Below are 27,848 nucleotides of genomic sequence, written 5' to 3' on the forward strand. Positions count from 1 at the left end.
TTTTGCTGTATCTTGATTTTATGAGTCACACGCACACAAACAAGCGAATGGAAAGACGGTATTTTGCCGCACTGTGCTTGGCATACCCGCCTTATACTCGCCAGCAGTCCGTGATACGCAATCAGCTGCATTTTTCAAACAGCAGTAGCGATAATAATAATGATATCTAGGTTTTTACGTCCCAAAACCACGATATGAGTATGAGAGACGCCGTACTGGGGGGCTCCGGAAATTTCGACCATTTGGTGTTCTTTAACTTGCACTGATATTGCACAGCACACGGGCCTCTAGCATTTCGCCTCCATCGAAGTGCGACCGCCGCGGCTTCCTAAATTTTCAAAATTGTTTCCAACAGCAGCCGCTGCGAATCTCCTTGCGTCGGGTTTGAGGCTATTTGGCACGCGATCACGCGTATCCACTCGCACTGCTCACGATATTACACAGAGACACGAATACAAGAGCGGGGACAGAAAAGAAAGAAAAAGAAAGAAGAAATTGCGAACAGTCCCAAACAAGCAGGCACTTTATTGACATAAAATGGCACTTTCACATAATGTCATGTAGTGTCACAGGTAAAATAAGGAAGCCGCTCGTTAGCTCGATGACCTTTAGTTAATGGAGTGTACACATGGTATTTGGTGAATTGAATGCGCCACCATAAAATAGGCGTTGTTCTGTTGGTCTAAAGTCGCCTGTACGGTGTAGTACAATAGCAGTTGAAAAAATAGTTCCGGATAATTTGGACTGACGTTCAATTTGATAGCGATAATGATAGCCAACAACCATAGCAGTAGTAAAAACAGTGCAGTACAGCTTCCGAGAATTAGCGGTAGCGCCACTCTCTGCCAAGAAAAAAAAATACAGCAACAACAAAAAAGTAGCTCTGCATTCTGCTTCTGTCCTCCTTCGCAGAGCGCCAGGACACGTAACCTTGAGGTGAATGTGTGACCCTCAAACGGGACGGTCTGCTTGTTGCTTCTTGTCGAAGGACGGGTGGTCAACACCATAGAGTTTCCTACATTATTTACTAGAGGGGACTCTGGCGCTGCGATCGTTCATCCACCATGGGAATGATGGGTAGTACACGGATTTGCCTAGTGTCTTCGTGCTTGCGGGTTCGAACGCACTTGTTTTGTTTATTGTTGTGCTTTGGCGTTTTGTTTTGGATGAAAGAATGGATCGTTGTGAACTTCGTGACCCGATTTGAATTGGTGAGCTTAGAGAGGTCAAGGTGGTGAAATGGAACTTCTGAAAGTTTGCTGACCTTCTTGCCACAAAGCCACTGCAGGCGACGCGTAGTCAAACGGAGACAAGAGAACGAAGCTTAGGCCAATCCGTGTACTACCCATGATTCCCATGCTGGCTGAAGCGCCATGCGTTGCGGCTCCCACACATATTGACATTTCCCTCTAGAGCATTATCAGGAAACTCTATGGTCTGCACGCACGAACTTGCTCCGCTTGGATCGCCTGCGCGATAGCTAAGGAACGCACGAACGAAGACTCTTGCGCGCGAGTCGTCACATCAGACAGTCTCGGTTCAGCGGCTTCTCGAGTGCTATGAAGGTCGCCGTGGAGCATATGACGCAAGGCCCGTCTCGAAACAAGTGGCCCTTTCTCGCTGTGTTGACCGAGTCCCGAAGCCACGTGATCTGCCGCTCGTGGCCATTCTCCATGCTCCAGTAGTGCACGTGCACGCAGATGAGCAGCGGCAGTCGATGGGCCAGGTGTTTCACGTGCGCCTCCGCGATGTCGTCGGGTACGGGAAGGTCAGACAAAAGGCACAGGTACTTCAGGCTTACGGCGCGCGTGATGCTGTCCTGGAAAAGGAAACGAAAATTCTGAGAAAGTCGTTGCTCGGGGGCACGCCGAACACAGTACGGTGGGGAGCTAATATGAAGAATAAAGCAACGTCGGTGCTGTGTAAGCAAGCTATAAAAAATAGCGTAGCTTGCACTGTACGCGCAATGCTAAAGAGACATTGCAAATTTTCTCTTTCTTGCTTCCTCTATTTCTTTTGTTTTCTCTGTGTTTTAACACGAAAGTGTTTTATGCCGGGTCCACCACGGCTCCACTGACGCATTTCCGTCACGGATGTGACGTTGTAAAATATAAAGACTAACATATGGCAAAGAAAAAATTACAAGAAGAAGTTCCGTCACCGGGTGTTGAACTTACGACCTCTCGATCGCCAGCGCGCAGCGCGAAACGGCTCCGCTACAGACGGCATGTTCTCTGCTATGCTAACGGCGAGCTATATGTGTACACCATTTGCCAGTGGCGGTACTCAGAGATCGGTGGTACAGCGTTTTCATTATCACTAGCGAGATGGCGCGAAGGGCTCGAAGAGCGCGCTTTAAAAGTCGTCCCCCACGCGGATTAGCGCGCGCCTCAATAGGGCGTGGTCGCTCGTGCGGGCGCTTATCTCGTGATCTCGGTGGTTTGTACGTCTTGCGCTCTGCCTGCAAGTTTCCGTTGAGAGCACGAAGGTCACCTCGCTCACTGCAGCGGCCGCTTTTGCAAAATGAGCGCGCTGCTCACACAGAAATAAGTTACAACTGTGGCAGTTCGCGCTCATCCTGTGTATGTTCGTTCCGCGCGTCCTTTCTGCTTGAGCAGCGCATTGCAAGTTTCGAGCGGCTTGCCGTTCTTCGAGTGACATTACAATTTGATGCTGTAGCATTCATTCCTTTCCGCTTGGGGCGAAAGAATGCACAACAAACGCTCAACTGCGTCTGTGAAGACACGTTTCACTTTCGTGTTATTCCTATGATTCCTATGACAGAGGGATCAGCCATGTTTTTTTTTATGTCTTTTTGCCTCAGATTATTTCTAATTCTTTCTCTCGCTCTCTATCTATTCCTTTTTCTTCCCTTTATTTCTCTTTCTATCCGTATATCTTGTTTCCTCTTTCTTTCTGTCTCTTTCGCTCTCTATTTCTTCCTCTATAATTCTTTGATTAATTCCCTCTCTTTTTCTCATTTTCCTTTCTGTCTTTCTATCTATTTCTCTCTTTCCTTGCTATGCTTTGCTCTCTCCACTGCTTCTCACCCTCACATCTGTACTCCTTAGCCTCACTTCCCTTTCCTACCACCTTGGTATGCTTTAAAATACAAGGCTTTGCTCTGGTAGCGTGCCTGGATAGCCGAGTGGTTGAGACGCCCACCATTGGATTGTGGGCAAGCAGGTTCGAATCTCGCCTCGCGAAGCACTTTTTGCCCTAGACTTTCCTTCCTTTCTCTATCTTTATTTATTTTTATCTTTCTCTCTATTTTTCTGCCTCCCCGTACTCCTTGTCTCACCGATCAGAGTTATTGCATCCCGTGCCAGAGATATCGGCGCACGTGATTTGACAGCGAAGCAGAAAATGAAGACGACGACGATGATGAAGAAGAGGAAGAGGAGAGCGTGTGCCGGTCTCGCGGCTCAGCTGTGGCATTATCGGTTGGTAGGCAACGCGAGGCGCTCCGAGGGTTTTTTTTTTTTTTACAGCAGAGCTGTTCCGCTCGAGGTTGGCCGTTTGTCGTACACAGAAAATTATCATCATCATGAACCGGCACGCGCTCTCTTCTTCATTGTCATCTTCTTCGCTTCCAGAACACGTGCGCCCATTTCGGCGGCGTGAATGCAATGAGTGGCGAGAGAACGAGTACAGAGAGAAAGAAAGAGAGAAAGAGAAATTTTTGGCGAAAAAAAATTTTTGGCGGAAAGCAAGCATAGCCATATACAGTATAGTATAGTATAGTATAGTATAGTATAGTATAGTATAGTATAGTATAGTATAGTATAGTAAGGGGTGGAAAAGAGAAAGGTTAGAAAGTAAACAGCCTAGCCAAGCCAGGACCAGCTAGGTGCCCACCAGCTTAGCTGTGCCCCAGCCTTGCGCGACTTAGTGCAAGCTGCGCATATTTCTTTTGTACACACCAAAGTTTTTACAGCCTGCTCAAACAGCTTCGCCGTTAAAAAAAAGAAAGAAATCTTCAAGGTGGGCGCTGCAGGAGTCGGGAGCTTAACTGCGTGATGGCGAACAGCTCACATGCCGGGAACGAAATTATTGCGAGGGCTCAAAAAATTTTTTTAAATGTGTTTTTTACGGTTAGTTCTTGGAGCAGAAAAAAAGAGCTGCGAAAAAGAAAGAAAATAAACGAAAGAAAACGAACTTTGAAAGTTTCACCGCAAGGGCGAAGCAATGAATGCGATAGCGACAAACTGGAATTTCAAAAGATGTAAGGCGCCAGAATCTAATTTCTTTCGCATCTAACCTGGCGTAACTACAAAACGCTGGCCTAATGGAATACGGCCGCTCCAGGGAGCGAAGCGGTTTTCGTGCTGTCTGTCGCCTCAACGCGATGTAAGCGCTGAGAGAAGAGCACGTACTAAGCCGTTCGCTTACCTCTGTCGTGATAGCGCGCGCGACCGCGCCCTTCCGATCAAAGTTTGCAGTTGGTGCCCGAACGACGCAGCCCCACCATCGGCACCCCTTCATGCTCCTTCGCGCGAAGGGAGCCGGCCGGCGCGTTTCATCTCTGCTCGCGCCACGCCCGTTGGCGGCCTTCGCACGCTTTCCCTCGCACGTAGAACATACGACGTGTGGGGGCGATGTTATCGATTCGGACGCCAGCGGCAAAATTGCGCCTCGAGTGTCCGTATATTTGCTATCGCAATAAAAGAAAAGCTAATGGCCCGATAATAATAATATCTGGGGTTTAACGTCCCAAAACCACGAAGCTAATGGCCCGAATTCACTCAATATAATCCACCTAATTGATGCAAACAATGCCGAAGGTTCGCGTAGCTGTACAAGTATAAAACAGTCTTACACTTGGCGGCAATGAGATTACAGTAATGAAATCACACCTGTTAAATAACTTTTGCTGTAATGAGTAACGTAAGGAATTACTTTTGTGGGCTGGTAGTTAAGTAATGTACTGAATTACTTCGAAGGAGTATTTCAAAAAAATTGCTCATTACTACCTGACTTACTTTTGACTGAAATACGGCACGACCCTTTCCTTATGACGTCGGAGGCCGATATAAGCGAGCGGAGACAGAGGAGTGCACAGCCAATGGAACAGCCATGTGACCAGCCCAACGGTGGAAGAAGAGAGCCACCGTGCTACTATCGACAAGTTACAACAAGAGGGGCTTCAATGCCGTAAACTCCTGACTCGGAACAACGTTGGCGAATGTCAAGAGCATTTCAACCCCGTGGACGTTCGCTTATGCAAGCGCTGTACTGTAGGGAAAGTTAGTTATTGTTAGCGTCCGTGATATCCAATCTGAGTATTTATTGTGTTGAACCAGCCGAATGTGCACGTGTTGGAATACTTGTAACTGCCTGAATTCAGAATATACGTTTTTGGGTGTTTTGTCAACTTTGGGGCCTGACTCGATCTTTGTACCACAGCTGGCGATCTCTGGCGCACCAAAGGGAGCAACTCTTAAATTTTACGTCCTTTCGCGGGGCGTTTCGGGGGACCGATCCGCTAGTCCTTGGAACCATGCTCGGCGACTGCATTCCAACTACTTGTTCCAACTCCCCGTGCGCACGCCTATGCAACAGTAGATGCGTCGTTTATTGCAGCAAAATGAAGGGTGCTCGTGACTTGAATGTACTTTCAGAAATTACGTAAAAGCTCTGTATGACCGGTGAAAGTGAAGAGACCACTGGCTTGTCTCCACATAGAGGCTCTGTATGGGACTTGTGGTGAAGGCAACGGCAGCGAGTCGTATGCCGAAATGACGAGTGGTGTAAAGCGCCTTTACAGCACTCGGCGTAGCGGACTGTTACGCAATAGCACCACAGTCTAAACGTGCACCTGTAAGGCTCCTATACGGCTTGTTTAGGCACTTTCTATACCAACCCCTCGTTGTGGTAAAGCATTAAGTAGGTTCATTGCTTGTAAACACTTTTATTTATTAAGTCGAATGTGTGGAAGAAGTGTTAGCTCCCAGTCTAATACGACGCCTAAGAACGTGTGTTCAGTGTATGCTGGCATGTGCAGTGCATGCAGTCCAACGTCAAAGCCTGTAACGAGTAATCTCCTTCGTGAGAAAGCAGAACAGGCCTTTTTGTTTAGTTTTATTGATGAGCCGCCTTCAGAGGCCCATTTAAAGAACCTGTTTAGGCCAAGCTGAACCTTCCATTCATAGACAAAAATGATGCTATGCGTGTCTCTTTCAAATATGCTAGTAATTTTGTTTGGAATTTTGCAAAACTCTCGTAAACAATTTCACGTCGACCGTAATTTCATATATGATTTGCTTGAAATGCTCTGACTGGCGTAGTTTATCGAGCACTTATATCTGCTATTGGTGCAGACTTGCGGATTTGTCCGAGACCCACGCTTCTTGCTTGTTTTATTTTTACTTTTTACTATTTCTAGCAATTTATGTAAAAGTTCCACGCACTAATTCAAAATGTTGCTTTCTAGAGTAGCTATGGAATTGACCTTCTCATATGCAACAAAAATTCATTCAAATCGCTCCAGCGGTTGCCTAAGAAAAGCGACTCTACCTTTCAAATGTATATGCTTGAATAGGAGGCATCGGAGAAGTTTCAGACTCTGGTGCTCCTGTATGAATACACAAGCATGTGGAAGGCGTTTTTGGAGTCAACCAACGCACCAAATTTGATCGCACGCTACCAAATTGCAGCTCCCGTCTTGTTCTTGCTTCTCTCTCTTAATCATCTTTACTTTATGTATTGTTACTTTATCAAGTAGAAAATTTTTGCTCCTTTACAAATATTGCAGCCAGTATTTGGAATACATTTCCTAGAGAAATACCTTCCTCATCATCCATAAAGTATTTTTTTCAACTCATTGCACCATTACTTCCAGCACAAATTCTAAATTCACAAAAGCTTAGTTTCCTTTTAAGTATTGTGTACTGTTATGCCTTTTTTTGTTCTCTTTTTCCTACTCGTTTCTTTTACGTTTCGTATAGTTTTGTTTCCTTTTACGTATTGTATAATGCTTTGCTTTGTTTTGCATACACCTATCTATAAGTTATTTTTCCACTGACATAAATAACTTTATCTGTCATAGGGACCCCTTCCACAACTCATGTTGAGTTCTGCAGGGTCCCAACTGTGTATATATGATGCACTGCACTCTATTTCGTTATGAATAATAAACTTATTGATTTATTGATTGACTGATTTGACCAGAAGAGAAAAGTTTACTCACCAGAAAATTGCCCCTTCCAAAAGGCAGTGCTTCGTTCCGGATGAGAAGGCTACTGAGCAGATCGCTTCTGGCCAGGAGTTTCCCGATGTCCATAAAGTGCGACACATCTGCACAGTCTACGAGGCGGAGTTCGTCCACCTACGAGAACAACGGACACGCATTGGAGTGAGCTCGTGCACGAGAGATTTATGAATTTATAAGCGACACACTGAATACAGTAAACACGATCGCTTAATTATTAGCGAGCATAGGACACGTGTCTTCTTGCGTGTGCAGGCAGACATATGAAAAGATCTCGCACGATGACCGTGAAAACTGGCTTTCACATTGCCGCCATGACGAATCGGTATCAAGGCAGGATAAAGGGAATGACGAGACAGAGGGAAGATTCGTGTTACCTCTCGCTTTAACATCTCGTCAAAACTTAAGATTGCGTGATCGCCAATCTTAAGTTAAGATTCCCACGCGCCAAACTTAAGGCGCGTGGGAAGCAGAAAGCGTGGTACATAGCAGGAACACAAACGCTGGTTAGGAATGGAGGCTGAAACCTTGTGGCGTTCTTAGGGCATCTGTTTAGTTACTTGAGGCTTTCCAAGGGCCAAAGCATTTCCGTAGGGCCAAGCAGTTGAGCGATTACAATTTTTAAGCAACCCGATAGGTTGATAAACCGTTTGTCTACGGGTCCTACAGTGAAGCGAGTCATTGTCTTGTTATTTCTTGTAGAGCTATATTCCTGTAAGGCAACACACCTCCTGTCGTGTTCCTTGAAGGGCCCCGAAACCTCCTCCAATGGTTTGTTAACATTTCAAATAAACGCGCGCACCGAGTTCGGAATGCGGTCACGATGAACGATGCCAAACGCGGCAGCGCTGCGAGCCGCGGGCGTAACACAAATTCTAACACACAATCCCTTCTGCTCTCCAGGCCTTTCGGCAATCCCCAGCGTTGTCCGTGACGTCAACATCCGAGTCTGTTCATGTTATCCACAAAAAGAACCTCTTTGCGTGCTCGTAGGTACACGCACTTGCCGCCCTCTCTCCTCGCACGCGAGGAGGAGCACTCGGCCAGGAGGAGGGACGAGCCGATGAACGGAGCTTAGCGAAGCAAAGAGCGAAGCGAACGGGGGCCGCTTTCAGATCATCAAACGCGTGTAACTCTGCTATTACGGCACCGTTCCTAAGAATTCTAGCGGCTGCGTGTTTTTTGAAGACTCTTGCACGACTGCAACACCACAGCCACATTTTGAACTCTGGTTGGTCTAGGCAGCCCTTTTATGTTTAGCGGCCTTGTGGGTGTTTTGGAGGCCCTGGAAGCCGACAATGCATGGCCGACAATGGAGTTCGACAATGGACACGTGGTTACATGGGTTAAAACGTGGAGACGGCTTGCTGGGCGAGTGAATTATCGAACAATACGTATACGCCGCTTCTTTAGTCGCACGCATTGCGTGCATGCCTCCTTCCAAGCTGCTGTCGTGGGGCCGGCAAAACGTTTTTTTTCGCGTTGAATTACCCTTTCGTCACTGTCGGCTGACGTTGCATGGTTTTGCTTATAAATCGCGTTTTCAACTACGAGCTGACTACGGCTTGCGCCGGCAAAGCGCAGCCAATACGTGCCTTGGCGAAGTCTGCGTTCGCTTAGGCACGATACTGTCGTGTAATGTGTACGCATGGCACACTCTCGATTGATGACAGCCGTTGCCTTCGAGGCATCGGCGGGTGCTTTGCTCACTTTTCTCTTCTTTGTAATTTATTAAAACTTCGTTGTAATTTCGACAAGAAAGAAACTTTGGAGAAGATGCCGCCGGCCAGTAAAAGCACGGCATATATACAGGGTGTCCTGACTATCACGCAGCACGATTTTAATAAAAGAGAGAAGAACGGCGTTAAGCGAAGCAAACCTAGTACATATTGTTCCCACTGCACTGGAGCAGCCATTACTAATTCTTCGTTTGGTTTAGTTAATTAGTCGTAATTATGCTTGTAACTCGAAAAGTGCTCACCTAATTATCAAAATGTCATTTAGGCATGTGTAATCATGTTCAAATGACATCCGACTGCGCTATCTTCGACAAGAGACTTATTGCGTGCTCATTGTTTCGGGTTGATAAAGGAAGCCCGCGAAATCTGAGAAATGACACGCCTTCAGACTGAAGCGCGCATCAGGAAGCAGCGCCCTGAAACAGTCACTGTGAGGTAGCTAGTTTCAAATAAAATAATAAGAATCGCCCTATCTCCCCCACCCCAGCCGAAGCAACGCGTTTCTTTGATGTGAAAGAGTCGGACGTGATTAGAACAGCGTTCCCGCCGCGTTCAGTGGTCAATGAGAACAACAGGCCGTGAGATACGGATAATGATAGTGGCGTACAGTTGGGCGGAAGGAATCTGCAAAATTAAGACGCATGCTAGTGCTCGTCCTGTATACCTTACCAATGTGCGGAATGCTGTCTCTGGCAGCGGACAAAAGGCAAAGCTGTTACTAAGAGTGAGCTTATTCGTGGGCGCTGCTTTCTTGTGCGGGTGGGAGCGTAGTCACGTGCTGTTTTTCACATATCGCGGACTTCATCAACCAGAAAAATGAGCGCGCTAGTACGTTCTTGATGAAAATAGCGCAGTTAGATCTCATTTGAACGTACCTGCGCTCTAAACGTGGTAACCGATAAATGTGATTTTGTGCACCGATAGTAAGGGTTCGCCAAGTTTAGAATTTGCGCACTCAAAGCTAATATAACCCTTAAGTCATAGGCGCACAAAACCACATTTATCTGTCACCACGTTTGGAGTGTACATATGCCTCAATGGCGTCCCTTACAAAAATTTGTACCAACCGTCAATAGACAGTTTATTGGGAAAAGTCGATAGAACCTACCGACGGTATATTGAAAGTCGTTAGACCGTCTTATATACCAGCAACCAACATTCCGTCGACTATTGGCCACCGATAACCAATAGAAATTTCTTTAATAACTTTCAATAGACGCTAAAGGAACGTTCAATTGAAAGTTGTTAAACCGTTTTTAAACGTCTTATATACCAGCAACCAACATTTCGTCGACTATTGACCTCCGATAACCAATTGAAATTTCCTTTATAACTTTCAATAGATGCCAAAAGAACGTTAAATTGAAAATGACACTGTTTTTAAGCGTCCTAAATACCCGTTACCAATGTTTCGTTGACTATTGGTCACTGAAGCTTTGTTGATGCATCTTGCCTAATGGAGATTATTCTTACTTTAGGAGAACGGCCGAATGTAAATGCAGGCGCTTCTGTGCTGCGTGCCCTAGTCACCCTGGCTTGCGTTATGGAAGGGCCTACATTTACATTTGGCCATCCTTCCAAAGTGGGATGATCTCAAGCAGGAAATATAGCTGTAATAAATGTTGCGGTAATGTACAATAATGTGCAATAAAGCTTTTCATAATGTAGTTCTTAAATACACCACATGCTTAACATTGTGTTAGGTACATCAAGTTTACTGTAAACTTTAAATTATATGTAAAGTCCAAAAATGTTCACACAGGAAATATTTTGACAGTGTGCCAGCACATCTGAGTAAACATTGCACAATATTGATGCCTGAAGTTAGTGACTGAAGGTCTGACACATGTTAGCAAAGTTCCTGTCCAACTGACCAAAGTAAGTGAACACAATTTTCAAAGTAAGATGTTTATTTTTTAGCACAACATGTGTATACACCTTTAACTATTAGTGTCTTGTTAGAGCACTGAACTTCCAAAAGCTACTTAATGCATAAACTGCCTACAGCGTGGCAAAACGACAATACTAAGGAAAAGATCACTTGCATAAATAAAAATTATTTGTAAGATAATCAGATGTATATATACGAGGGGAAGTAAAAAAGTAAAGCGACTTTTGCTATCTCTCCCACTAGGGTTTGTTAACACTGCTACACTCGGCAACAACTTTTCTTGACAGCACTGTGGAAGCTACAGAACCGAAACGCATGCCTGCTACCGCGCTAAAAAATAGTACTAAGTTTGCTGATAATTTTCTCATTTGCCTTGCTGAAATAAATGCTGCTTTATTTATTATGAGACTGAAACAGTGGCGGAAAGTCGTAGGTAAAATACAGTTATTGCTCACTTTGCAAGAATGCCTTCCTGTTCTTTCTATTCTTTAGACAGCACTACCTTTTCAGCATGGCCGTTTTCCGAAGTAAACAAGGCGTCCATGATGTATTGGGTCAGTGTGCGGCCGCAAACACATTGTTTAGTTCTCCAAGAAAAATATACTCGTAATATGACAGTAAAAGGTACACTGAACAATCGAAATGTCTTTCCCATTCACATTTTTTTTGTGTATATGTTTTTTTAAACGTGTGAACGATGTGAGCAAGCAAAACCGAAATCAGCCGCAAGCTGCTGCACTACTTGCGGAGCGACACGAATGTGCGGAAGCCCCGGCTCCGTAGCCTTGGCTTCACTGTCAAGATAAGTTGTCGCCGAGTATAGTATCCAGCACTGGATTAGTGTCGTCTGCAACACTTCTCTAGAATGTGTCACTCTTATTTCTGCTTTATTCAGAGTGTAGCAGACTGTTAAGCACTGCAGCCCCCCTGTCGATCTTCACCAGGGAGGAAATGAGGGCAGTGATTCGCTTTTCTCTGCGGAAAGTGTTAAACCTGCAGAAATTATTCGTCGAATGCAAGCACATTATGGTGACATTTGTTTATCACGAAGCAAGATCTCCGAATCGATAGTGTGTGTCGAACATGGAATAACTATGTGACAGAAAGATCGAGCAGGCCACCGACGTTTCAGGGTATCATGATGGAAAACAGACGAATCACAGTGGACGAAATCGCCAATACTTTACATATCAGTTTTGGTTTAGCGTATTCCATCTGACAAAACAGGCTAAAGTTTTCTAAAGTGTGCAAGGTGAGTCCCAAATGAATTATCACCACAGCATAAGGCACAAAGTTTGGACATCTCTCTCGTAAACATTTGACCCGTTATCGTTGTGAGGGAGATGGAATTTTTTTAGAGCAAATTGTTGCTGTATATGAAACTTGGGTACATCATCACAAACCGGAAGGTAAAGCTGCGAGCATAATTTAGAAACAGTCATCACCAGAATTTAAGGAACTTGAACGTCAACCATGAGCTCATAAGATTATGCTAACACTATTGTGGAACAAGGACAGTGTCGTAGCCGTTCACTTCACCCCAAGAGGCAAAACTGTGAACAGTGTGAACTATTGTGATGTGTTGCAAACGAAACTGAAACCTTCAATCAGATCCAAATGTCATGGAAAACTGCGAAACGGTGTCATCCTGAAGCAAGATAATGCTCAGCCACATTCTGCCAAGAGGAATGCCAAACAATAAAGAAGTTGGGTTTTGAATTGCTGGAAAACCCACTACACAGTCCAAACCTGGCTCCAAGCGATTTTTATACGTTTGGACCATTGAAAGAAGCACTCGGGGGAAGAAGATTCGCTACTGACGCAGAAGACATGATGCTGTGCAAAATTGGTTACAGGTGCAACCAAAAAAAATTTTTTTTTCCGACGGAATCAAGAAACTTGTGAAACGTTGCACAAAGTGTGTTGAAGTGCAGGCAGGTAATGTAGAAAAAATAATGTATGCTTCAGTTTTCTATCATTAGAATAAGTGTACCATTTCTCAAATGTGCCTTTACTTCTTGGCTTCCCCTCATACATATTGGTTAAGAACCATAAACTGGAACCATAAAAATTTGCATTTGAGGCATCAGAAGTTAAAAAAGCATATTGACGCTGTTGACAGTGCACATACACAACTGAAAAAAAGGAAAGAAAAGTAAGAGAGTGATAATATTTGTCGAACACATGTGCTGTAAACACCGCCAAACTGCATGATCACAAACTTGCCCAAGGCGTATTTACAGCTGACTCTATTTAACTGTGTATAAACTTGCGCATTACAAAATCACAAAATTTGACAAGGTAATGTAATTGGTGTTAGATTAACTTAACGTGACTGTTCATACACTTGCACATTACAAGATCACAGCTGTTCACTGCTGGTTGCACAATCCATCTTCAGCTGCCCAGGCGACTGGTTCCTTCGACAGAAGTGGGGCCACGGTGTTCCTTCTCTAGTAGATTCATACCCGGAAGCCTAAAACAAAAACAGGAGTAATGACCAAAAGTTTCACAAGCAAGAGTGTAACATAACAGTATGCTCCCGTCATGCTGGAATTTTCTTAGTTCTGTGTGGGTACAAATGCAGTGCACGGCCAACATATTCAGTAAAATCTGACTCCACACAATGATAAATGCAAAAGGGGCATGCTGAAGAATAAATGCAACAAAAAGCGCATTCTGGCAGAACTTTTTATACATTTGATATGAAAAATCTGAACTTTACCCTTTTAGCTCACTCATGCACCAACGCAAAGCTACAGCTCTTAGGTGAAGATGCCCCCTGTGAGCTGTATGTGTTGACCACGCATAATTGAAAGTTAAATTCTGTGTGTGAGTAATGTCATTGGCTGCTATCGGCAAATTCTGTTCCTGCGGCCAAACGTGTGCATGAGTGCATCCACACAGGTACATTTGTATATCTGTAGATATACTATGATACTCATACAATGTGTTTCTTAAAGGGAATGCAATGCAATATGCATCATATGAAATTTTATTTATTGCACAAAAGCACAATACCACTGCACATACATGACGGTATGCACATTCATCATGCATCCATTGCAGGTAACGTCTAAAATAAATTACGTGTTAACTTGTGAATAATGTAGCTAATGTAGCTTTCTTCAGCCTTCTCACAATGTGACGATTATATAATGTCAGAAATTCATTTCGCTAAATGACTATTGTGTACTGCCAAATTGTGGTCATTAGTTTCAATGATTCTGGTTGGCTAAAAAAGGCGGAAATGCTAAGACTTACAAGGCATCAATCTTGAACCACATGCCATCACAATAAAGCATGCAAGCTTCAGCAACCCCCGGCACCCAGAATCCTGGAATCTACTGACCGCAATTTAGCAATACACAATAAGCATTCGGTGAAACTGATGTTTGAAGTTGTATAATTGTTCCAATGCCAAAAGCTTGAAAAAAGGCAGTCAAGATCTGTTGTGTGCTCACATAAATACACTGTCTAATTTTACATTTGAGCAGCAACACATGCATGACTTATGCATGCGTACCTGTGAAGTATGCATAACTTTATTGAGTTTTCAGCAATAAATAAAATATTCATTTGCTGCACATACCACAGACCCCTTTAACATATGTAAAGCATGCCTGGAGAATTTACTATATCCGATAGACCATTAGGCTTGTCATCTATCACAAAATGTCATTGGAGGTGGTGCTACAAACTGTGTTTTATAATGTTCGTACACGTAAAGGACGTAAAGGTATTTAGCGAAGTTTTAACGCCAAAGCGGGGCGACGCGCATACAATTCTTAATAACCAGAACAAAATCATAAAAGCCAAGTATGGTGGAAACAAGCAGAATCAAATAAATTGTGCACGAACGCATGCACTAATGCTCAACCTAGCGCTTGTACAGTTAAGATACGGCTATTCGGCCACAGATATACAAGGATCCGTTCGACTACAGTTCAAGTTTAACTAACGGCTCAACAGGCACGGGTGCCGGTTGCATCAGGCAACCCATCGGTACCTATGTTGCGGATGAACTAAAACGTCGGTCCGAACTTAACGAAACTGGCTGTATTAACACCTAAGCGAAAGCACAAACACACGCATTAACCCGAACATCACGGTAAATACGTGCCTTTGCGGATGCATACACATGCACACGTTTGGTCACACGCAAGGAAAACACGTCTCTGATAATAGTCACATAACGATCCTGTAGCTGTTGAAAAGAGGACGCGCAGCGTATGGAACTTTCTTAGACACGTTCAGTTTTTTAGCGCTCAAAACGAACGAGGACGGGAAAAAAAAAACAACGCGGACACCGCATCATTCTTTTCCTACCTTGTTCGTTTTGTGCGCTAGAAAATTCACCATGAATTACCAACATGCTCAAGCGTACGCGCTTTAGACACAGTCGACGCTTACACGCAGGCACCGTCCCCGCCTTACAATTATTAAACCAAAGCAGTGATTCATCGCGAGCAGGAGCCCCCCTTCCAACACCACTGCCGACCGAGGAGAGCGCCAACACAACTCTGTTCAAATCGCCCGCCGAAACACAGCCGCGCATGCGCCCATTTGCTTTACACTGCAAACAAAAAAAAGTTCGCCCGCACTTAACATCACACAACGTTGTCTTGATCCTGATGAAATGATACACACCAACAGGCTTGCTACGTTCACAAAAGCTCACTTATCGTCTACTAGTCAAGGAAAATTTAGTTAACAGCGTTGTTATCCCGCTCACGGTGTTAACAAAGCGCTGACAGCAGCAACGTTCACGTACCTGTTTTCGTTCGGCGACGGCTCAACGATATGAAGCAGCAGGTCTTCGCTTGAGTCTTCGTAGTAAGCAGCACTGGCAGAACACACAACACGAGCACAGAGCGCAAGCACCATTCACACAAGAGAAAAATTTGACTTCAAACTCGGCCCTTCGGGAGGCGGCATGGACGCGACGAGCAACAAACAAGCAGAAGTGGTTCCAGTCCCGCAGACGTAACCAATATTTTTTAATCCTAACTAAAAATACTCATTTCTGCTTGCAAATATTAACAAAAACATTTATGTAAATACAAAATGTATCCGATGCGTACAATATCTCGACATTCGCAAAAAAAAAAGAAAAATTGAAATGTAAGCGCGCGAAATTTGAAATGTCTGGTGCAGCTACAGGGAACGTTATTTTGAACAAGTGAGCAAGATTGCTAATAATTGCTACAAAACGTATATATCTTGTGAATTAAAGTTATTCAATTGGTGCACACGTATACACGCGAGACTTTAATGTAACGATTGATAGTCCTTATGTCAAACAAAATAGATACCAAATACAACTTTTATTCAGACAGTGGTACGAGAACAAAAAAATACTCGGGGGTCTGAGCACGGTGCATGAAAACTTTACACGTAATTTGTGTGTGTGTGTGTGTGTGTGTGTGTGTGTGTGTGTGTGTGTGTGTGTGTGTGTGTGTGTGTGTGTGTGTGTGTGTGTGTGTGTGTGTGTGTGTGTGTGTGTGTGTGTGTGTGTGTGTGTGTGTGTGTGTGTGCATATCTGAGACGATATATGTATCGCCACGGTCCAGTGGTCATGGTGCTCGACTGCTGACCCGAAGTTCACGGGATCGAATCCTGGTCGCGGCTGCCGCATTCTGATGGATCATCTCATTCATTTTCATTTATTAATACTGTCAGCCCTGTTGTATGGCTATTACGTACAGGAGTGGAAGGTACATTGTAATATTATATCATGCACCGATTATACATTAATATATAGATCCCCGGGCATATATATATATATATATATATATATATATATATATATATATATATATATATATATATATATATATATATATATATATATATTGTCACGTGGTCGTGACGTCAACGAAGACAGCAGTCGGCGTTTGCAGGATGAAACTGTTTATTTGGCCGAACTTGTGGCCGGAAAATGAGAACTAGAACTACAGCAATACACGCTGTACAATGATAGCGGCGAACAGGGCGTCGTCCGTCGATCAACTGACAAGCGGTCAAGCGCGTCGGCTTTTATACAGGCGCTATGGAACTTTCCAGCAATATCGCTGATGGCGGCGTTATCTCTCGAGAAAGCTGGAACATTCGCGTGCGGCGCGCAATCTTAACAAAACGATCTACCAAAATCGTGAAGCTTCTCGAACACTGCTTCGGGGCCAGCGTCGAGCGTTGATAACCGTCCTTGCTGGTCAAACTCGAACAAATCAAAATAAAAGAAGAAGCGGGCGTGGCATTGCCCCCCTCTGAAAAAGCATCGTCCCGATGCTTGCAACATGGAAAGGAAAAAAAACAAGTGCATACACAAATAAATTACAATAACAAAGGAAAAAGTAGAGTCCCCAGGTTCGCTAACGCGCAAAAAACGGCTTAAGGCGCACGACATGGACGACTTCAGGTCGTGCGCGGCGTCGCTGGGAGTTCGTAATTCCGTCCGGGACGACCTCGTAGTCCAGAGCGCCGTGACGTCGAAGCACCTTGTATGGCCCGAAGTATCGCCGAAGAAGTTTTTCACTGAGCCCACGTCGGCGTATCGGCGTCCAGACCCACACACGGTCACCGGGTTGGTACTCCATGTGGCGTCGTCGAAGATTATAGTGACGGCTGTCGACCCTCTGCTGGTTCTTGATGCGCAGGCGGGCGAGCTGTCGAGCTTCTTCGGCGCGTTGCAAATAGGCGGCAACGTCGAGGTCGTCTTCGTCGGTGGCGGTTGGTAGCATTGCGTCGAGCGTCGTTGCCGCGCTCCTTCCGTAGACCAGCGTGTACGGCGTCATTTGCGTCGTTTCTTGCATGGCCGTGTTGTATGCGAAGGTCACATACGGAAGGATGGCATCCCACGTCTTGTGTTCGACGTCGACATACATGGCCAGCATGTCGGCGATGGTCTTGTTTAGCCGCTCGGTGAGGCCATTGGTCTGTGGGTGGTACGCTGTGGTCCTTCGGTGGCTTGTTTGGCTGTATCTCAGTATTGCCTGAGTTAGGTCAGCCGTAAACGCCGTACCTCTGTCGGTGATGAGGACCTCTGGGGCGCCATGACGCAGGAGGATGTTCTCAACGAAGAACTTCGCTACCTCGGCGGCACTGCCTCTGGGTAGGGCCCTTGTCTCGGCGTAGCGGGTGAGGTAGTCGGTAGCTACGACGATCCATTTGTTTCCGGTATTGGACGTCGGGAACGGCCCCAGTAAGTCCATCCCAATTTGCTGGAACGGCCGTCGAGGTGGCTCGATAGGCTGCAGAAGTCCGGCTGGCCTAGTCGGCGGTGTCTTGCGTCGCTGACAGTCCCGGCAGGTCTTGACGTAGCGAGTTACGTCGGCGACAAGGCGCGGCCAGTAGTACTTTTCCTGTATTCTTGCGAGCGTCCGAGAAACACCCAGGTGTCCAGACGTCGGGTCGTCATGCAGAGCCTGGAGGACCTCTGGTCGCAATGTCGAGGGCACTACGAGAAGGGAATCGGCTCGAAGCGACGAAAAGTTCTTCTTAAGGAGAACACCGTTGCGCAAGAAAAACGACGTCAGTCCTCGCGTGAATACCTTGGGAACGACGGTGGTCCTGCCCTCGAGGTATTCCACAAGGCCTCTGAGTTCTGGGTCCGCTCGCTGTCGTTCGGCGAAGTCTTCGGCACTTATGGTTCCCAAGAAGCAGTCATCCTCCATGTCGTCCTGCGGCGGTGGGTCGACGGGGGCGCGGGACAGGCAGTCAGCGTCGGAGTGTTTTCTTCCGGACTTGTAAACGACGGTTATGTCAAATTCTTGAAGTCGTAGGCTCCACCGTGCGAGGCGACCTGAAGGGTCCTTCAAGTTAGCTAGCCAACACAAGGCGTGGTGGTCGCTCACAACTTTGAAGGGCCGGCCGTAGAGGTAGGGGCGAAACTTCGATGTAGCCCAGATGATGGCCAGGCACTCCTTTTCTGTTGTGGAGTAGTTGATTTCTGCCTTTGATAGCGACCGGCTAGCATAACTGATGACCCTTTCGAATCCGTCGGTCTTTTGCACAAGGACGGCGCCGAGTCCTACGCTGCTTGCGTCGGTGTGGATTTCCGTATCGGCGTATTCGTCGAAATGCGCAAGTATTGGAGGCGTCTGCAGGCGTCGTTTCAGTTCTTGAAATGCTTGAACTTGCGACGTTTCCCACCTGAATTCGACGTCGGCCTTCGTGAGTTGCGTCAGTGGCTCGGCGATCCGTGAAAATTCCTTGACGAAACGTCTGTAATAGGCGCACAAGCCGAGAAAACGGCGTACGGCCTTCTTGTCGGTGGGCGTCGGGAAGTCAGCGATGGCAGCTGTTTTCCGCGGGTCCGGGCGAACACCATCCTTGCTGATCACGTGACCCAAGAACAAGAGCTCCTCGTATGCGAAGCGGCACTTTTCAGGCTTCAAGGTGAGTCCGGAGGTCTTGATTGCTTGAAGTACAACTTCAAGGCGCCGAAGGTGTTCGTCGAAGTTTGAGGAAAACACAACGACGTCGTCCAAGTACACGAGACACGTCTGCCACTTTAAGCCGGCCAGACCTACCGCCGCTGCCATTATCGACAGATGGGATTGCGTGGGTTCGCCGTCGACGCGCCACGTCCACAGCAGGGGGAACGACCACGTGACATCGCCGACTACCTGGCAGGAACGCAGTGGACCTCCCGAGGACCTTCCCGATCGCCGTCGCCAGGCCGCTACGCCTCTCCCCAACGCCGACCATACACTGGCCCAAACCGGGGCCGGTCACCTAGCCCGCATCCGGAAAACTAAGGGCAGCAACCGATGGAGGTGCGGTTGCTGTACGACGAAATACCGAAGACCCTCCGCCGCCGACGCCACCGCCACGACGAAGGCTTCAGGACACGACGCGAACCCCTGACGACGAAACCTCGCGGACCGAAGTAGACCTGACGACGCAACGTGGAAGCAGCGGAACAAACCGACGTAGCCGTGACCCGACGCCACGACCTAACTGCAACGCAAGACGACGAACTAGCGACCTCGACGTTCTTATCGACGGCCACAGCGTCACAGCCCTCGTCGACACCGGAGCCGACTATTCTGTCATCAGTGGACCGTTCGCCACGAAGCTGAAGAAAGTTAGGACAGCCTGGGAAGGCCCCGAAATCCGGACAGCTGGAGGTCACCTCGTAACCCCGGAGGGAATCTGCACAGCGAGACTCACCATTAACAACCGGATTTATCCCGCGAACTTCGTAATCCTGCCGCGTTGCTCGAGAGATGTCATCCTTGGTATGGACTTCTTAGGCCTTCATGGTGCAATCATCGACCTGAGGTCTAAGTCAATAACACTGTCCACGGAAAAGGCACTACCGCCGCACACTCCGCCAAGAAAGCACGCCTTGAATGTGCTGGAAGACCAGGTCACCATTCCCCCTCGCTCCAGCGTCATCATTTCCGTCGGCACTCAAAAATCAGCGGACCTGGAAGGCGTTGTTGAAGGCGACCAGCACCACTTGATTAACCGCAAGATTTGCGTCGCAAGAGGAGTAGCAGAGCTGCGGGCTGGGAAAGCAACAGTTATGCTCACGAATTTCAGCAACGAGTACAAGCACGTGAGCAAAGGCACGACGGTCGCCTACATCGAAGAAATCGTAGAAGCAAGCAATGCTTTCGGCCTCACCGATTCTCCCGAGCCTACTCCGACGAATAAAGCGCCGCAACCAGCTTTCGACATCAATCCCAGCCTTCAGAAGCACAAACAAGAACAGCTCAAAACCCTGCTCTTGCAATACAAGGACTGCTTTTCGTCGTCGTCAAGAATTCGGCAGACTCCCGTGGCAAAACATCGCATCATAACAGAGGAAAGCGCCAGACCACTCCGTCAGAGCCCGTACAGAGTTTCGACGCGAGAACGCGAGGCCGTGAAGAAACAGGTCGACGAAATGCTACGCGACGACACCATTCAGCCGTCGAAGAGTCCGTGGGCATCCCCGGTGGTGTTAGTGAAGAAGAAGCGGGCGTGGCATTCTCGTGGCATTCCAAACGTCGGTCTTCCTCGGTGTGTATCGCTGACCGGCTGGCGGGCGGTATGACGCCGGTGGTGGCGGCGGTGGTGCCTGGCGGCGGAACTGCTGGGGCGGCGCGACGTCTTGACGTGGGCGAGGAGGGGGGGTGTTGCGTCGGGCTGCAGCAGCATAGCTCATTGCTTGAAGCTGCGGCGGTGCCGGCTGAGGAACACCCAGTGACTCTTTGATTTCTTCGCGGACAATGTCTGCGATCGAATCCACTTGAGGCTGCGGCGAAGGTAACAGCTTGCGCAACTCCTCCCGCACGATCGCTCGGATGGTTTCGCGCAAGTCGTCGGTGGCTAGTGAGTGCACTTCGGAATTGGTTGCAGACAGCGTCGAGCGGTTGTATTGTTTCGTCCGCATGTCCAGTGTCTTCTCAATAGTCGTAGCCTCGGTGAGGAATTCGGCGACCGTCGTGGGCGGGTTGCGGACAAGTCCCGCGAAAAGTTCTTGTTTGACACCCCGCATGAGCAGGCGAACTTTTTTGTCTTCCGCCATCGCAGCGTCGGCCTGACGGAAAAGTCGAGTCATCTCTTCCGTGAAGATGGTGACGTTTTCGTTTGGCAGCTGCACCCGGGTCTCCAGCAAAGAAGCGGCTCTTTCCCTGCGGACGACGCTTGTGAACGTGTGCAGGAATGCGCTGCGGAAAAGATCCCAGGTCTGCATCGAGGACTCCCGATTCTCAAACCAGGTTCTGGCCGCGTCTTCGAGGTAAAAGTACACGTGACGCAGCTTGTCTTCATTGGTCCAGTTGTTAAAGGCGGCGACACGGTCGTATGTTTCAAGCCAGGTCTCCGGGTCTTCAAACGACGACCCGCGGAAGGTTGGCGGCTCCTTGGGATGCCGAAGAAGGATCGGCGCAGGCTGCACGGGGTCGGTCATCGTCGCTGCGGTCGTTCTTGGGATCTGCGACTGTCTGTCTTTTTCGGGAAGGAGCCCGTGCTCTGGCGGCAGTCCCTTCTGCCTGCGGCTTGTTCGACGATCCGGGTTCTCCTTGCCGTCGTCCTCCTCGCGGCTTGGGCTTGGGTCAGCGCTTCGCGGGGGCGTCCGGATCATGGAAGAAGCAGCACCTCCACCAGATGTCACGTGGTCGTGACGTCAACGAAGACAGCAGTCGGCGTTTGCAGGATGAAACTGTTTATTTGGCCGAACTTGTGGCCGGAAAATGAGAACTAGAACTACAGCAATACACGCTGTACAATGATAGCGGCGAACAGGGCGTCGTCCGTCGATCAACTGACAAGCGGTCAAGCGCGTCGGCTTTTATACAGGCGCTATGGAACTTTCCAGCAATATCGCTGATGGCGGCGTTATCTCTCGAGAAAGCTGGAACATTCGCGTGCGGCGCGCAATCTTAACAAAACGATCTACCAAAATCGTGAAGCTTCTCGAACACTGCTTCGGGGCCAGCGTCGAGCGTTGATAACCGTCCTTGCTGGTCAAACTCGAACAAATCAAAATAAAAGAAGAAGCGGGCGTGGCAATATATATATATATATATATATATATATATATATATATATATATATATATATATATATATATATATATATATATGAAGGTTAATATAAATAAATACACAATCACAGACAGAATGTACAATTGATGACAATTAAGAACATGACAGTCACCAAGGGCGTATACCACAGTTTCTTTTTTTCAGGGAGGGGTGGGGGGATGGGGGGGAGGGCTCAACGACCTTTACGTCTGTTTGTATATGAGCGCGTACAAAATGAAAAATGTAAAAGTTGCGGTGCGTGGGGCAGTGGCGTAGGCAGAAATTTGTTTGGGGGGGGGGCGGAGGGGGGGTGTGCGCCCTTAATCCGACATGGGGTCCGGGCAGGTAAGTGTGGTCGAGTGTCATTTTGTGAGCACTATCCCATGGGAGCAAAAAAAATTTCGAGGGGGGGGGATGTGCCCCCCCCCTGGTTACGCCACAGGCGTGGGGGCCCGGTGGGGGAGGCGCGTACATATATGCAAAATGTAAAAGTTGCAATGATTGGGGGGGGGGGGGGGGTTGAAACCCCCAGCGCACCTCCCATGGCTACGCCACTGATATCTTTTTAACAAACATTATTTTCACATTTTTTAGAGAAATTGTCTTTAGACTAAAGTAAAGCAACTTTCTTTAGAGAAATTGTCTTTAGAATAAAGTTAATCAACTTTCTTTTAACGGTATGTTAATAGAACGTGAAAGTCCGTAGCCCGTCATTAAAGTTGGTAGATCGTTGGTTAAACGTTTAAAGACCGTCAATGTCCATTTTTGTAAGGGGTGTTGATAATTACTGAGTACTTGTCGAGTTGAAAGTATAATTATGACTAATTAATTAAATCTCATTAACAAAAAAAAAACAGTAGCGGCCACTCCAGTGTACTGGGAACAAGGAAACAATGTGCACGTTTGCTTCGCGTAACGCAGTTCCTTTTTTTTTTTTAAATCGTACTGCGTGATAGTTGGGACACCCTGTACATACTTACCATACAGAGGCGTAGCCAAAGGGGGGGGGGTTGGGGGGGTTCAAACCCCCCCCCCTTCCCGAAATTTTTCAGTTTTGCTTGCGTATATAGGCATGCACACATACAAACGCACGCACGAACAGACATAAAGTATGGTTGAACCTCCCCCCGAAAAAAATTTCTGGCTACGCCCCTGTTACCATAAGGCAAGTATTAAGATTACCGCTATTATAGACATGTCGCAAATATGCATATACGACACGATGCCCAAAAGTTGGGTTTCGCGAACCAGCATAAGCAACATACAAGTAAGTACAGAAAAGTGCCGCGTAAAGGTTAAGCCTAATCTGAGACGGTGCTGCAATCTGTTTTAATTCTCTCTTCGCTCTCAGATCTCGTGGAATAGATAATTTCATATATAGCGGCCACATGGACGAAGATATGCACCATCTCCTCCTGAAGTGCTCAAAATAAAAACCTGAACGCAGCAACTTGAGTGAAAAATTTGTTGCTTTTAGATACACGGCCATATTATCTGGAAAAACATACACGCGCATAGGTGGATGACGAGCGATGATGTACCACAAGGCAAGGGCACACGCATTTATTGTCATTATTTTGTTATTGCAGTGACGATAGCGTTGCGATTACTGTGATGTACACCAATTGGTTCGGTTACAACGTCAGACAGCTTCTTGGTTGAAGTGAAATCTAAACACGACCAATGAGTGACTTGGTGCGGCGCTTCAAACCAAACCGAACCAAAATTAGATACCCGTATTGCCCCGTAGGCTATTACAGCAGGTAGGCTAGATACTTAACTAGGTACGGAAAGACATCATTTCTAATTATTATTCATTATTATTATCAGGAACGTAATGCGTGAAACCTGCTTCACGTACGTCGCCAGTCAGCACGGTATCGCACTATTTCCGCGATCGACTAGCGCTCACCTTCTTTTATTGTTGATGTGCGGACACAAAAATTGGGGGACCATTAAGCTTCTAGTGTGTGTGTGTGTGTGCGCGCACACGCAAGCGCGCGCGCACACACACACACACGCGCACGCACGCACGCACTATCGGCTTCCCAATCCCTAACCTGCTTTCGCTTCTCGGTGGAAACCTAAACTGTGCCGCAAAGAAATAATAATATCTGGGGTTTAACGTCCCAAAACCACGATATGATTATGAGAGACGCCGTAGTGGAGGGCTCCGGAAATTTCGACCACCTGGGGTTCTTTAACGTGCACCTAAATCTAAGTACACGGGCCTCAAACATTTTCGCCTCCATCGAAAATGCAGCCGCCGCGGCCGGGATTCGATCCCGCGACCTTCGGGTCAGCAGTCGAGCGCCATAACCACTAGACCACCGTGGCGGGGCGTGCCGCAAGGAAAGCCAAAATGCAAACGCCCTTCGGCTCCTATCTTTATTTTCGTCTACGTCGAATTTTCGCTCACGGCCAACGCCGTTTTTTTCGCTCACAACCAAAAACGCCGCCGCCGACATCGACATTCCTGCGAAACGAGCTCTTTAACGTTATCGCGTTAAGAAACATAGAACTCTTGCCATGTACACATTTGCTGTAAAAATCCAAGGGCACCTAAGCACTTCTTAGGAGTTGTGGATGCGAAATATATATGCATGGCTCGCCAGCAGAAGTAAAACAATGATCGGCTTATCATGGCCCCCCGTGAAGATGGGTGTACAGGGAAGGTGCCTTAGTTCCTGTAAGTCAAACTTCGCGAGCTGCCTATTGGAGAGCTCGCAACGCTGCGTCTTCGGGACGGCAACGCCGTTTTCGTTCACGGTCGAGTTCGCACCAACGTTCCTCGTAAGTCGTAAGCAGCTTGCTTATCGGCGGTGCGGACTACACGCGCTAGCCTACGCGATTGGCTGGCGAGATCACTTGTGCTTAGGAAAGCGCGCGAGAGTATGTGATTGGCTAGCGACATCACGTGATACCGTGAATACGCCGCGAGATTTGAAATGCGCGCACTTGCAACTAATTGGTCAAAGCGAGATCACGTGACCTTGAAGGACTGGCGTTTCAGTGGACTACTACTACTGCTAGTACTACTACGGAACACGTTAGACAAAGACAGGTTCATTGGAAGAAATTGAAAGAAATCACCTTGCAATGCTCCAGGAAAAGCAGAGACTCCAGACGAAGCACACCGCTGAGCGTCAGTCGGGTGAGCCTCCGAGAGCGCGGCGGATCTTCCTTTTGCAGCGCGTCCATGTCATCCTTGTCGAGCCGGAACTCGAACTTCTGGCATACGGTGCATCCGAGCTGTGTTCCACGCTGTTCCACGCGCACGTCTAACTCGACGAGCCCCGGACAGGCGTCAGCCAAGCGACGCACCGCGTGCCTGCGACTTAACCCGCAAGGTGGCGTCGACAGCGCCTTCAAGGACACGAGTCCCGCGTAACGGAGCAATCGCGTCACGTCGATGTCCACTCCGAAGTGAAACGAGTTGATATTTAACTGCTCAAGGGATGTGAAGGCGGAGAAGAACACGCGCAGGGCATCGAAGTACGCACCTTCTGCCATCGGTTGGGGCGCGGCGGCAGACGGATGCTTTGGGGCTAGAACGAGAGTGAGACAGCACACGTTAGTCCAGTCATGCCCGAGGGCGGCCTCGGCGATCCTGTGTGCCAGGTCATCTCTTTTGTCAAAGACTAAGACGAGCTGCGTGAAGACCCCTCGGCGAGTAGGATCGCGGACGAGTTCTCGCAGCCAAACGCAGTTGTAAAGCCCGTTGGAAACGCGGACGTTTGCGCAGACGAGCGCGCACCTGTTGAACAGAGTCGCCGGAAACGGCTCGTCCTCCACCGTGGCCGGGACGTCGGAAGAGAACGTGAACTCGCGCACCTTGGGCAGCCGGCGTACGATCCTTTCCATCTGCAGCAAACAGAGACGGACGTCTCCACTTGCGAGGTGCACGTGAATATCGGTCACGTTGGGACAGATGACGAGCAGCCACAGGAGGAGCACGGCGTTGTCGTCGCCCCGCATTTCGACGTACACGCTGCGCAGGTTGTTAACCGTTTTGCGGGGAACTTGGTGCAGGCTCTCGAGCACACTCCCAACCTCCTTGGTGATTTCGCTAGGTGGTACCGAGAGCGAAAATGCTAGCTCCTCGAGCTGCGGGAGCCGTTCCTGGAGCAGCCACAGCAGCTTACTTACAAGGATCGGGCAGGCGACACACTCAAGGGACTGTAGGTTCGAGCACAATCCTGTGTACTCGCAAAGGCCGTCTTGACTGGCGATTACGCAGTTTGTGAGGTTCAGATGGTGTACCGTCAACGGATTGTTGATCGTTAGCATCTCACGTAGGTCCAGCGCTGTGCAGGTGGCCGGGAGAACCAAGGCCATGGCTGTTGTCACTCTGAGAGCAAAACAAGGACCGCGACGGAGGCTGGCGATACACAATGCGCTGACCAGATGGGGAGGTGTTCTCGCCTGCTGGTCGAGTGTCACATTGTTCGAACGCGTCTCGAAAATCCTAAGTCGTACTCAGACATGAGCACGTGCGTCTAGATGCCAGTTTCGAAAAACGCACGCTCATACGCACACCTTTTCGCATACGTAATTCGCAACCGATCGCGAAGCCTTACGCTCAGGCTCGTGCTCGGCTCGAACGAGCGTTTGCGACCACGAAAGCTGACCACGAGACGTGCAGAATTACCGATTTCACTGACCGATCTCCTCGCATAGTATCCACATCGTTGCACGTGATATATATATATATATATATATATATATATATATATATATATATATATATATATATATATATATATATATATAAACGGAGTACAGCGGCGCTACCGGTACTGCTCGAACAAGAAAGTTATGAAGACGCCACACGACCCTATCTAAACCATTCAGAACCACGCAGCACGTTACATCTTATCGAATTATTCACGTCATTCCCGTTTCACGTCCATGAAAGGCACACTAAACTTGCCTGACCTTTCGTTGCGCCGAAAACCATCTCGCCTTAATCTTTTTCACACACGTTATCATTCTGACAGCTATCTGAATGCGACGAAAGGGGCTAGTTGGTTCATGTTGGCTTGGTGATGCGCTTACGGTAGGGAGACGTTACAACGTACACAGGACACAGTGTTAACAGGACAAGCGCTCGTCCTGTTAACACTGTGTCCTGTGTACTTTGTAACGTCTCCCTACCGTAAGCGCATCACCAAGCAATCTGAAGTAAGCCGAGCACGCACCACCGTTTAACTTTCAGATACAGGAAAAAAATATTTTCATTATCACTGCTCTTCCGCCTTTGTTTTTTTTTTGTTTCAGGTAAGGTGATTCGACGCATCGTTTTCTTTCGCTGCGAGCTTACTATAGACAGTATTATACAATTCCAAGAAAACATACTTCAAGACACCCCGTTTGATGCAGGGGCATTTTACAGCAATTTGAAGGCGATGTATGCATTTATGGCATCTTTTGTCTTCGCTGAAATGTCTGTGCGAGTCGAAAGCCCCGAGACAAAAACATGGAGT

The 27,848-nt window shown here is 47.6% G+C and overlaps 2 protein-coding genes across 3 annotated transcripts in view; both read right to left on the reverse strand.

Moving 5' to 3' along the window:
- The window catches only part of LOC119391486 (uncharacterized), an 84,997-nt gene that overhangs the window by 9,843 nt on the left and 47,306 nt on the right, over positions 1-27,848 (reverse strand). The window lies entirely within an intron of this gene.
- On the reverse strand, positions 1,384-27,040 carry LOC119390529 (uncharacterized). Of its 2 annotated transcripts, none has more exons than XM_037658134.2 (3): positions 25,456-27,040; positions 7,190-7,327; positions 1,384-1,819 (listed from the first exon to the last, which is right to left on the reverse strand). In XM_037658134.2, exons 1-3 carry the CDS (start codon positions 26,698-26,700, stop codon positions 1,520-1,522), a joined length of 1,683 nt encoding a protein of 560 aa, XP_037514062.1. In that variant the 5' UTR covers positions 26,701-27,040; the 3' UTR covers positions 1,384-1,519. The 2 variants fall into 2 exon arrangements, with proteins under 2 accessions (XP_037514062.1, XP_037514063.1); XM_037658135.2 differs by having other exon boundaries at positions 1,637-1,814.

Source organism: Rhipicephalus sanguineus, chromosome 4 (genome assembly GCF_013339695.2).
Source record: "Rhipicephalus sanguineus isolate Rsan-2018 chromosome 4, BIME_Rsan_1.4, whole genome shotgun sequence".
Classification (NCBI taxonomy): Eukaryota; Metazoa; Arthropoda; class Arachnida; order Ixodida; family Ixodidae; genus Rhipicephalus; species Rhipicephalus sanguineus.

Coding starts and splice junctions, on each gene's coding strand:
- LOC119390529 (XM_037658134.2), bottom strand. CDS start 26,700: ATGGCCTTGGTTCTCCCGGCCACCTGCACAGCGCTGGACCTACGTGAG. Junction 7,328..25,455: donor TTTTCCTGGAGCATTGCAAG/GTGATTTCTTTC, acceptor TTGTTCTCGTAG/GTGGACGAACTCCGCCTCGT. Junction 1,820..7,189: donor TTGGAAGGGGCAATTTTCTG/GTGAGTAAACTT, acceptor TTCCTTTTCCAG/GACAGCATCACGCGCGCCGT.